The sequence below is a fragment of the Notamacropus eugenii genome, chromosome 3, assembly GCF_028372415.1.
Source record: "Notamacropus eugenii isolate mMacEug1 chromosome 3, mMacEug1.pri_v2, whole genome shotgun sequence".
Classification (NCBI taxonomy): Eukaryota; Metazoa; Chordata; class Mammalia; order Diprotodontia; family Macropodidae; genus Notamacropus; species Notamacropus eugenii.
Window position 1 is genome coordinate 327,285,093 of NC_092874.1, and position 12,324 is coordinate 327,297,416.

General features: G+C 41.0%; 1 protein-coding gene across 6 annotated transcripts in view; it reads left to right on the forward strand.

The window, feature by feature from the left end:
- The window catches only part of CDC14B (cell division cycle 14B), a 141,496-nt gene that overhangs the window by 34,018 nt on the left and 95,154 nt on the right, over window positions 1-12,324 (forward strand). For 2 of the 6 annotated variants that reach the window (XM_072596880.1, XM_072596877.1), the window contains exon 1: window positions 3,790-4,258. The exons of 1 other annotated variant lie outside the window; for it this stretch is intronic. In XM_072596880.1, coding sequence (XP_072452981.1) covers window positions 4,105-4,258 — 154 coding nt within the window. In that variant the 5' untranslated portion in view covers window positions 3,790-4,104. Of the gene's footprint in view, window positions 1-3,693; window positions 4,259-12,324 lie in introns of those variants that run through there. 3 more of the 6 variants (XM_072596883.1, XM_072596882.1, XM_072596881.1) reach the window with 3 other exon arrangements.

Consider the following 12,324-nt stretch of genomic DNA (forward strand, 5'->3'; position numbering starts at 1 on the left):
CAAGGCCACACTAGGGTGGATTTCATTTTCAAACTTTGATGAAGCCTCCAGAAGCCATAGTTTTGACTTTTCTATCATCTAGTCACAATCTAAGGGTCTTTCTTGACTTCTCCGTAGCCTATCAACTTCCAAGTTCTACATGCAGAGGGTCTCTCACATCCTTCTCTCTCTCTACAAACATGACCACTCTAGTTCAGGCCTTTATTACCTCTCATCTGGTTTACTGCAATACCTTCCTCCTTGTTCTCCCTCCATCCATCTTCTCTCCTCTCAAATCATCCTCCACAGAGCTGCCAAATGGATGTTCCTAAATCACAGGTATATCGTCTGTTCACACAAACTTCACTAGTTTCTTATTACCTTTAGGATAAAACGTAAACTCTCTTTGGCATTTAAAGAGCATCACAATCTAGTTCCTACTTACCCTGCTAGACTTTTTCCCTCATTAGCTCTCACGTACTCCACACTCTGGCCAGATTGGCACACTTCCTGTTTGTTCCCTGTTGTGTACACACACACACACACACACATACACACGTGAATAGGATATTGTTTGCGTTCATCCTTCGTTGCCGAAGAAGACCGTGCCATCGGAGAAAAATGATGACATGACTTGCACTTGACTTTGTTTTGAGTGAGGGAGGGCTGTGCCAAGTCACCAGCCTCACTTCTCCTCCAGAGCCATCTGAATCCAGTGACCAGATATTCATCAGGATGACTGGAGATGACCCAGGATGTACTGGGGAGTCCTTGGGCCCATTAGGCCAAGGTCTTTGCAGGTACTCACTTAGGGTGAGGCAACACCCATTCGTTGAATAGGACTGTTTAAGAAGTAGCCAGGGCATGGCCCCTTTAATGAGGTCAAGAAAAAGAAAGACATCAGATGGGGAGGAGTGGGGGTGGGGGTGGGGTGGGAATAGGAAATAATTAACAGAGGGAAGGGATTAGATATAGGGGTAGGGAACCTTGGGCCTGGAGGTGACCTGTAGCCTCGAGGACACAGGTTCCCCACCCAGTAAACTAGAATTAAAAGGGTTTGGGAAAGACGTCTTGTAAAAGATGGGATTTTAGTTGGTACCAAGAAACCAGAGAATTCAGTAGTCATAGTGGAGCAGACAGAACACTCCAAGCATGAGGGTCAGCCAAAGAAAAAACTATAACCTAGAGGAAGAGTATCTTGTTCATAAACAGCCAGGAGGCCAGTGTTATTGAACTGAAGAGTATTTGATGGGGAAAAAAGTGCAAGAAGACTGGAAAGTTAGGAGGGGGTTAGATTATAAGGGCTTTGAATGCCAGAGCATTTTTTATTTGATCTTGGAAGCAATAGGGAGCTACTAGAGTTTAATGAATAAAGGAGTAACATAATGGGACCTATACTTTAGGAATATTACTTTAATAAGGAGATGCAAACTGGTATGGAAAGGGGTGAAGGAAATAAGGATCTGTTTAGTACCTACTGTGCTAGGTACTTCACAAATATTATCTCTTGTGATCTTTGCAACAGTCCCAGTGAGGTAGGTGCTATTATTATCCCCATTTTACAGATGAAGGAACTTCGGCAAACACAGATGAAGTTGATTTGCCTAGGGTCACGCAGCTATTCCTGTCTGAGACTGGATTTGAACTCATGGTTTCCTGATTCTAGGCCCTTTGCTATGGCCAGTATGTCACCAGCTGATGTAATGCATAGAAGGCTGATCTTGGAGTCATGAAGACCTTTGTTCAAGGCTTGCCTCTTACACACATAGTAGCTTACACAACATACCGTGTGAGGATGACAGATCTCTTAATCTCTTTATGTCCTAGTATACCAGTAAACACCCCAACATACACAGGGAAGCCTGCTATCACAAGTTCTTTGATCTGCTTTTCTAAAAGGAAAAGCAACTTTTGAGGGGTTAATAATCTCCTTTAATCAAGCAGATATATCATTTACTTACTTCAGGAAATCAACAGACAGTGCTTCCAAACTGTCTGATGTAAGCAATACATATAGTCTAGCTGTCTGACCATAGTTGCCAGAAAGGGAAGCACCAACATCTGAGTTTTCAAAGGCAGGGTGCCTCCTTAGTGGCTTCCCAGAGTCTCATCTGACCTACAAAGCTTCTTCCAAAAACTAAGCCCCAAAGTAAAACCTTACCCTCAGAGTATTTATACTCTTTTCAGAGCCAAAGGGCATGACCCTCTGACCCAGTGTGCTCAATAGAAAAAACAAAAGGTACTTGGGTCCCTCCTACAAAACAACTCCCCTATTCAAGCTTCCCTCAATGGGCAGGCCCATCAATGTGTGGGGAAGATCTTCTTCAATCACATCATTCAATCAGAGGCATTTTTAGTAAAACAAAAACAGCAAAAGATTCTGCTTTGCTTGGCCTTATACCTAGGCAACTCTCTTGGACTGTACATAACCAGAGGAATTGCTTTTCTCCATCAGTACAGGGAGCTTTCAAACTTGGAAGTCTCTGCCCCTTTACCCTGCCTATCAAAAAAACATTCTATTCAGTTCAGGAAACATTAATAAAATTACTTTTCTGTGCAGAATACTGTGTTAGGTGCTGGAAGAAATAGAAAGTTTAAATTAGAAAACCATCCCTGCTCTTACTGTGCTTACAGTAAGATAAAGAGCAATGGCCTACAAATAACTAACATAGGATAACACATGCTTAGTGCATAAGAGAGGTTTGAAGTGCTGTTTCCAAGACCTTGGCCCTTGGCATTGACAATACAATTGGACTCAAACTTACTCAACTTTCTTCTAGGGGGCTGCCTTCCCCCAACCACAATATAAGTAACAAAGTCCATATGCTTCAGTTTATAAAGTGATAAGTAAGACCTGGGCTAAGAACAATGTCAGGTTTTTGCATAACTCATTCTACTAATGGGTTAAGTTGCTGTTGACACGTTGTTTTAAGACACTGAAGGGACAGGTGACTTCAAGTCATGCTAAGCACAAGAAACTGAAGAAAACATAAGATTTTTAAGGACATTTTTTGCTCTCTTCTCTTAAAACGTTATTGCAAGATTCCCATTCACTGGATTAGAGAGGCAAAGCCACGAAAGTTATTTTGGAATAATAAACCCCTCAGGTAGATAGATAATAGATAACAAGATAGATATGGATAGGAATGTAGATGTAGATACAGAGGAACACGTGGATATAGATGTTACTGTCGAGGGCGTGTATAAAACTTGTACAAATCAAAAAAGTATCTGCTTAGGAAACTAAATGTGAAGGGATACATGACAGAATTTTAGAAACAGTTTGGGGTAGGGTGGGGAACAGAGAAGAAACCTCAGGAGGCTTAGGGAGGCAGCTCAGCGTAGCCTAGAGGGCACTCTTTATCCCTGATTGGTGGAACTGTCCGTACTTCTCTATGGCGTCATTAGCTACTTGCTGGTAAACTGCCCCTGCTTCATGACGTCACATGCCCCTGGCCAATGAGAAGCCTTGGTTTGCAAGACTAGGCTAGGGCTGTGGGCATTTTTTGTGAATGAAACTCCACCGAAATCCCCTTCAGGGGTCCCCAGGAGCTGCCGGCCCCGGTGCCCTCGGCCGTCTCACCCACCGGGGCTCTCGCAGCCTTAATAGATGCTGGGATACCATCCTCAGACAGCCCTCTACCATCATCATCACCTTTAAGCTGCAGGGAACGTGGGGGCGGGTTAGAGAGAGGAGGAGGAGGAGCCGCCGCTGTTCCTGCCGCTGCCGCTGCGGCCGCCGAGGGGGCTGCGGGCAAAAGGAGGCGGTGGCGAAGTAGGGGCTTCCTCGTCTGGCAGCGGAGCCCGATCGCAGAGTGAGGAGCGTTCGCTCGGGCTCCTCCTCTTTTCCTCCTCCACCACTTCCTCCTGCTTCTCTCTGCTCCTCCTCTCCCCCCCACCCCCCCAGCTGCGGAGGCTCCTGTCCCCCCCGGACCTCCCCCCAGCTCCAGCAGCAACGCCAGAGCCCCCCCCATCCTCGGCGAACCCCATCGTTTGCCATTCTCCGCCCCCTGCTTTTTCTCCTCCTCTGGAGTGCATCGGTGCGGGGCTGGCGACGTCCACGGCCTCACGGGCGGGAGCTCAGGGCAATGGTCGTGGGTCCCCGGACGCCCCGCGCTCGGCTCCATGAAGCGGAAGAACGAGAGGCGATCCTCGAGCTGGCTCAAGGTCTCCGGCACCAAGAGCTCGCTGGACTTACTCGGAGCCAAGAAGAGCCGGCACTCGACCTCGCAGGACCTGGCGGAGCTGGAGCAGGAGGACGTGTACTTGGACATCACCGGTAAGGAGCGCCGCTGCCGGGGGGAACGTGTGCCCCGTCCCGCCCTGCCCTGCCGAGGTGCCACGCAGATCGGGGATGGCTGGGGGGATGCTGGTGGAGGAATGAAGGGGCGTGGCGAGTGCGCCCGACCTCTCCTCCGAGCCGTCTCTCCGGGCCGGGGGGCCCGAAACATCCCGCAGACGCCCTTCCTTGAATTCTAGCTCCCCAGCCCCCTGTTGCTCTGCCCCCTGGTTCAGGTGCTCTGTGGCATTTGCGGGAGCCAGGAGGCGGCGGGAAGGGAATCTAAACCCTTTGGGTACCTCCTCATCCCCCCAATCTTTCAGGGTCCTGAGATGCAGCCCCCAGGCTTCACCTTCCCCCCACCCCGCCCCCTTCTCCAGTTTCTGTTTCTTCCAGCTGCAAGCCAGGAGCTAGCTCATCTTGCTCTTAGGGCTGGCCCAGTCCGTCTTTTAGGACAATGAAAAATAAGCAACTTGGCCCCAGTGGTTGTGTTGGTTGAACAGAATCGAAATGGATTTCAAACTTGGAGCTTTAGTCTTTGGGGAACCTAACTCTTTTTCCCATTATCTCTGGGTTTTTCGGAGTTCTTCCATGGAATCGGGCTGCCAGCCAGGGTTTGGAGAGCCTGGCGCACATGTTAGTTTTGAACATCTTAAGGAACTACATTGTTTCCTTGAATCCTTTTAGGAGAAAGGGTTTTGCATCAGATTCAGGAGATACCCCTTCTGCTTTTGGCTGGGCTATCCAGTTTTTAAGTAGGAAATCAGCTAGAGGAGGTTGTATAGTCACTCGTGGTGTAGCATTTCCTGAGTCATAGCACTAAGGCCCAAACACCCATTTTCTTTGGCTGTTTTGGTGTCTCTCCCCCCTCCCTTTCTTGCTTCCCCCCCAAAAACAAACAAGCAAAGCTATGGCAGGGCCCAAGTGCTTGAAAAGGAGATCTGTTATTTTGATGGCATTTGGACTAGTTAAGTTGCTTTCATCACAGCTTGTCACTTCTAAAAAAGCAGTTAGTTCTGGATAACTGTATCCATTATTGAACAGTTTAATAAAGTCAAGATAGCAAATAGAGATCAAATTTCCCAGACCAACACAAAAGGTTAAATGTATTTTGTACACCCTATATATCATCTACTTTGTTTTTAATTCCATTTTTTTTTGCATCATATATCGCTTTAACCTCAGAGAAACCAGGCTTTTCCTAATACTAATACAGAAATGGAAGATTTTAAAAAATGAATTCAGCAGGAAGGTAATAATATACTATATCTTAATTAACAAATTACTTGCAAACAATTACGCTTTTAACAGCACTCTGGGTAGATAGTGAGATGGAGAAAGTTCCAGACTCTTGCTGGATACAGAGGGTATGTGGCCAAAGTGGCTGAGAGGGAAAAGCAATGAGGTTTCCCAAACGGAGGCCTCTTATAGGCATAGCTACATTGATAGGGGTTTCAAGCCCACTTATCTGTGGGGTAGGTACTACTGAGGTCACAGACTGGGAGAAACTTATGCTGAGAGACTAGACCTCTCCCCTTCTCTTCCTTACCCCCTTCCCTACTAGGGCTAGAGAGGGAAAACCTTTTCCAGCAGAGAGCTCCATTCCAAAAAAAGGGAAGTGAATCCTTAAATCTGAAAAGCAATCCCATCCTGTCTCCCACCTCTTGTTTTTTCCAACCTCTAGAAATGAAATTTCTGACCCCAACATATATTATTGGAATGCTTTCTCTTCCTTAATAGAGATATTACTGTATCACATTGAGGGTTGTGTGAGGATGTGGTAAGTATGAAAAGCCTTCAGAAAGATAGCCAGGAAATATTTTCCTGTCTGATTGCTTAATCAAATGTTGAGGGAGAAAGTCTTTTGTTTCATTTGAAATCCAGATTCAGTTTTTCAGATTTAAAAAACCTGGCAAGATGAGACAGGAGGAGATGAAACTAGTGTGAGTAGTAGAGTGGATACTTTAAGGAAGGCTTCTCTGGTGGAAAATCATCAGATTTCTTCAATTTTCTCTCTGGTCTATTTTGGAAGGGAAAAGAATTGGTATTGTACAATCATTCAGTTTTAACATAATTAAAAAACATGTTAAAGTAATTTGTTTGCAAGTTTTAAATAATCTTTTGTTAACAAGACCAACTTAATGAAGACTCAAACTCCAGGTGCAGGTTTAACTTTGAAATGACCTGAATTGAACCCCATGCTTTCTACAAGGTTCAAAATTACAATCTATTTCCTTTCTGCAAATTTTTGAAACTTCTAAGAAGACTATTCTACTATTCCACCTTTAGAGAAATATGTCAAGAAAAAATTTTGTTATTAATTTACTCAACACACCTGAAAATTGTTGGCACTAAAATTTGGCTACAACTGAAAATATTTTGAGAAATTGAAGAATTTGAGAAATTATTTTTTTTTGGTACAATGTTCATTATATTAACTGTGCCTGCAATCTTCCCTTAAATATTTAAAAACTGAATCTCATTATTTTAAAAGAAATAATCACCACTCATTTTTTTAAACTTATAGTATCAATTATTATAGTGTACCCACTACACAGGCACATAGTTTATTTTCTTTTCACAATATACTTTGTATTATCTGCAGGAATTTCTGCTGCTATGTATAGCTGTTTGTTTTCAGTTCAACACTCCAGAGATAACAATTTGCTCCGTACTGTTTTTATTGATTTTTCCCAGGGTTGGAAAGAGGGATAGAAGAAGTGTACCATAGATAGTAGGGAGAAGACTCTGTCTCTTTAGCAAGGCCTCTTTCCTAAATAAGCCTTCATATTATTATATAAAGAGGAGAGACAAATTCTTTATCGAACCATTTTTCAAAATTACTATCGTCTATGCAACACTTCGATATTTAGCGTGGCATTCAAAAAGGGGAATGGTATAAAAGTTTAGTATCACCTAGAGGACCTTATATTTGAGGAAACAAAAGTATATTTATATGAAACCGTAAGGAAATACCTAAATTGTAACATTTAAAACCATGCAGTGTAGCCTAGTATTGACTTTATATATGCATGCTGAGAGGAGACATGAATTTTGTGATTAGGCAGAGTGAGGTGGTGTATTAATCAAGGGAGGGTTTTTTTTGTTGATGCTGAGGAAGTGAGTTTTGATCTGGATCCGTAAGGCCCCTTTTAACTATAACATACTGTCATTCTTCCACTGAAAGGAAAGAAGCCATTTCAAGTAGAGAGGAAACAAACAATATGTTGAAAATAAGGTAAACTGAAGAGGAGGAGAGATGGTTAGGGAAAGTTGTTTTGTTATGGTCTGGACCTGTGCGAAAGCTTAGTGTTGAGCAATGACAATCTGACCCAGGTTCCTCCTCTTTCCCTCTTTAATGCCACCAGGAAATCTTTTTTTTTTTTTTAATGACTAGGAAAATAACTATTCCATTTTTATAATATACTGAAATCATTCAGAGACTCAATTTTTGTATTACTTTGTACTGCATTTACTAAAGAAAATTGATAATATGTATGCAGGTTAAGGGAAGATTTAGGATATCGTATTTAAAAAAAATTATATACCCTACTTTGTTAGTTTTCTCCTAAATATCTCATCTAATTTTACATTTTTTGATGTGTTCATATTCTTTTAACACACTTTATCAACACTTGATACGCACTAGCTGCGTGACCTTGGGCAAGTCACTTAACCCCAATTTCTTTATCCTGGGTCATCTCCAGTCATCCTGATGAATATCTCGTCACTGGATTCAGATGGCTCTGGAGGAGAAGTGAGGCTGGTGACCTGCACAGCCCTCCCTCGCTCAAAACAAAGTCAAGTCCAAGTCATGTCATCATTTCTCTGATGGCATGGTCTTCTTCGAAAACGAAGGACAAACATAAACACACATCAAGAGTTGATACAGTATATGCCAAGACTGTAATTCTTTTAAAAGCCCTCATTACATGACTTACTCCTTACACATGATGTTATGCTGGATACGCTAGAGGAAAAGATATAATGGATAAATCCCAAGGACTTAAGGAATTTATAGTCTACAGCCCATGACATTGACAGGAACAAGTGTGTAAAAGGTTATATATACTCAGAGACATTATATGGGTGTATGCAGTGGTGCAAGCCTTTTTGTGTGATATAGAATGAAGACTGCGATGAGAATTGCATTTTCAAATAAAGTAGAATCCAAGGACAAGTATTTAGTTCTCCATTAGTCTTCAAAAGTTTCATGAAAGAGATTGAACAGAACTTCAGAGTTGCAAGAAACCTTCTTGTCCAACTTGCACAAATCCATTTCTTGAACAAGAATCTCTTTTACAGTACATCTGACAAGTCATCATCCAGCCTTCAGTTAGTAAGGAATCAACTATGTCCTGAGGCAGTGCATGCCATTTTTTTCTTTTTTAAAAGAATTTAATTAATTGATTTTTAGTTTTCAACATTCACTTTTATAAGATTTTTGGTTCTAAATTTTTCCTCTCCTTCCTCTACTCCTCCCCCCTTTCCCAAGACAGCATGCAATCTTATATAAGCTGTACATGTATGATCATATTAAATATTTCCACATCAGTCATGTGAAAGAGGAATTGGAACAAAAGGGAAAAACCATGAGATAGAAAAAACAAAAAAAGAAAATCATATGCTTTGATCTGCATTCAGTCTCCATAGCTCTAGTGTTTCCATCATGAGTCCTTTAGAATTGTCTTAGATCATTCCATGCCAGTTTTTGAAAAGAAGTTTTCCTTATATTAATTGTAATTTTTCCTCTTTGCATCTTCTACCCATTATGCCTATTTAGTTTCCCTGACTCCTCTTGGGGCTGAGCAGAAAAAACCTAATACTAATAATACAAGTCTATACAAGATAGTCCTTAAACATGCTTTTTTTCGAGGTAAAATATCCCTAATTCCACAACTGATTCTAATGTATATTTCCTTTCCCCTCATCATCGTAGTCATCTTTCTCTAGGTCCGTATCAGTTGATTGATGTGGTCTGGTGAGGGCAGTGTGTAAATGAACCATTCCTCCTCTAGGCCTGTACATGATCCTTTTCTTTTTCGAAACTTGATGTCATTAGCTTCTTTTCTACTATATTCCACTAACTTATGTTATACTTTCCTTCCACTTCAACCCAAAGATCTTTTTTCATATGAACTATTGTTTATAACTCTGGGAGACTGTAAGGATGGGTGATAACTTTCACAGAAATAAGAAAGTTTAGCAGAAAGAAGTTTTTTTATAAGAGGGGAAATACAGTGAATTCAGTAATGAACATATTCGTTTTAAAATGTGCAAATAAAATGAGGACTGACTGAATGACCAGAGCCAATGGCTACTCATTGATTAGTCAATTTTATCTGAAAAAATTTGCTTTAAAAATTTGTTGGGAAAGAATTTTATAAACTGATCAATGAGTTTACAGTCGCCTAGATTCCTAACCTTTACTTTATCCCGGACTCCTTACTATCTATCCTTCGCTCCATACGTCCCGTTAGTTGCCAAATCTTGCCATTTCTACCATCACAGCTTCTCTCACATTCAATCCCTTCTTCATGCACATGGCTACTACTTTAGTTCCGACCCCAATCACCTCTTGTAATAATCTTCTATTTGGTCTCCGTGTCCCAAGTCTATCATCACTAGAGTGAATTATATACGGTGCTCCAAAAGTAATTTTCCTGAAACACAGATCTGAGAATGTGACTCTTCTATGTTCAGTAATCTCCAGTGGTTTCCTATTGCTTCTAGAATCAAATAGAAACTCCTCTGTTTGACTGGTAAAGCCCTTAAGAACCTGGCACCAAACCATCTTTAGCCTCATTGGACACTATTCTCCTTCTTGTACTCTTAATTCTGCTAAACCGGCCATCTGTCTGTTCTTCACACATGCCACTTCACGTCCTACCTCTGTGCCATCATGTCCTGGCCATCCCATGTACGTGTAATGTATACCTCCTCTGCCTCATGGAATCTATCTCGAAGACACAGTTCAAGCATAATTTTCTGCTTAAAGAAGGCTTTCCTAGTGTACCTTTCTTCCCAACCAACGTAGATTTACCTAGCTTGTATTTGTTAATAATGCTTTGTGTGGTTTGGTACGTACTTTTTATCTTCACCATTAGTATGTAAGCGCCTCGTGAGTAGGGATTGCTTCATTGCTTGCACTTGTATCCCCAGTGGCTAACAGAGCGCCCCGCACATAATAAGAACTTAATGAATATTTGTTGATTTATTACTCAGCTATTCTGTTGATAATCTAGCCCCCATCCTTCCATTTTGTCTGTCCACAAGAACTGAAGGAGAGACTTTGTTAAATGCTTTGCTAAAAGCCAATTATGCAGGTTTGCAACATTTCTCTGATTCATCAGTCACTTTCCCTGTCAAGAAAAAAATGAGATGACTCCTCACAATTCTTTGTGATGCAACTCAACTGTCTTAATAATCACTGCTCTAAAAGCAGTGATTTTACATTTAGATTCTGCTAAAAGACAAAAACATCCCTTTGCAAATCTGCATCTGTCCTTCCATTTATCATCTTAGAGTGTGGCCTAAGTTTCTGGGCCACCTGTCTCCACTCATTCTGATTTAGTGTTCCTGGAATTTTTCTTTAAAAAGTTTGTTGTTTTTTAGCTACTTACCTTTGTTTTCTTCAATACATTTGTTTTTTTTGGTCCTTTAGCTGACTAATACACAGTTCCTTGTATATCCATCCACATTATTCCCTTCAGGTAGCTCCCTTCTTTATCAAAATGGTTTGTGTTTGTACTGTCTTGTTGGGTGGACATCCTCAGAAGAATTTCAGAGCAAGAGGTCCTCTCTGTTATTTTGCTGAACTTATTGAAATCTGCTGTCCTAAAATCTAGGGGGCATATAATTTGCTAGGATTTACTTTTCTTTTTTATCATGGACTCACCACTTTCTCCTGGGATTTTCATCATTTCTACTTCAGCAAGCAATTTTTCTTTAGTGCTAGTCTAGACTAACACTTTCCCACATTGCTTCTTCTACCTTTTGAAAATGAAATAAACAGTAAAGTCAAGAATTCCTCAGCTTTTGGAAGAAAGTGTGCCAGCAGCTGTCTGGATAGCTGAACTCCATCACTACTCTTCCTCTGCTTCTGAGAATCATCTCTCCCATCTTGTGCTTGAGATTGATTTGGCTATCTAGTGATAAAACTTTATGGACTTTAAAAATATAATATACTTTTCTCTAAAGTTATCTCAGAGAAAAATAGAAACTCCTGATTATAGAAATGCTATTCCATTTCTGGTATAAATATGCTGTGTTTGCATAATGTTGTAGATTATGTTTTGGATAACATCAAATTGCTAATAAGCTTATGAGTCTTTGTTAAATAAAATAGAGTGCCTCGGGTAGCAAGTCCTTCAAATAACACATGTTCAATTGTTTTCCCTGATGTGATATAGCTTTTAAATATTGGTTTAAAATTAGGGCTTATGTTTTGCTCTTAAAATAATCTGAATTTTAAGAAATTGGGGTTTAGGAATAGGGAATGGACCTGTAATTGCAGTGGCATAGGAAGCTCCCAAATGAAGAAACTCACTACCAATGAAAATCAGCACCTCTTCAACTTAAGAGTCTTAGATATTTACTTAGAGCACTCAGAGGTTAAGTGATACACCTAGTTGCCACACAGCCAATAAATGTGTCAAAAGCAGGACCAAAACTTAGGTTTTATTGGTTCCAAGGCTTGTTCTCTATCCACTGCACCATGATGGCTCTCTGTTATTTTTAGCCAGCAGAACTGATACCAATCATGTACCTCAACAACTTGTATATTACAGTCTACTTGAAAGAAAACTGGTAATCAAAGGGCTTTTCCAAATTTAGTCATGTAATACAGAGAGATACATAATTACTTGTAGGAAATTGACATCAGGTCAGAAGTAAATAAAGAATTGTGCTTGTAACTAGCATTGACAAATATGTATGTATTTCCTTTTACCATCTTAAAGGTTGCCATTTTTATGTCTATTAAATCTATGGGGTAAGTAGAGGCACTAGTTAATACTGACACTTTCTAGATGTATGAATCAGCAAAGTTAGGTTAATTGGTATGA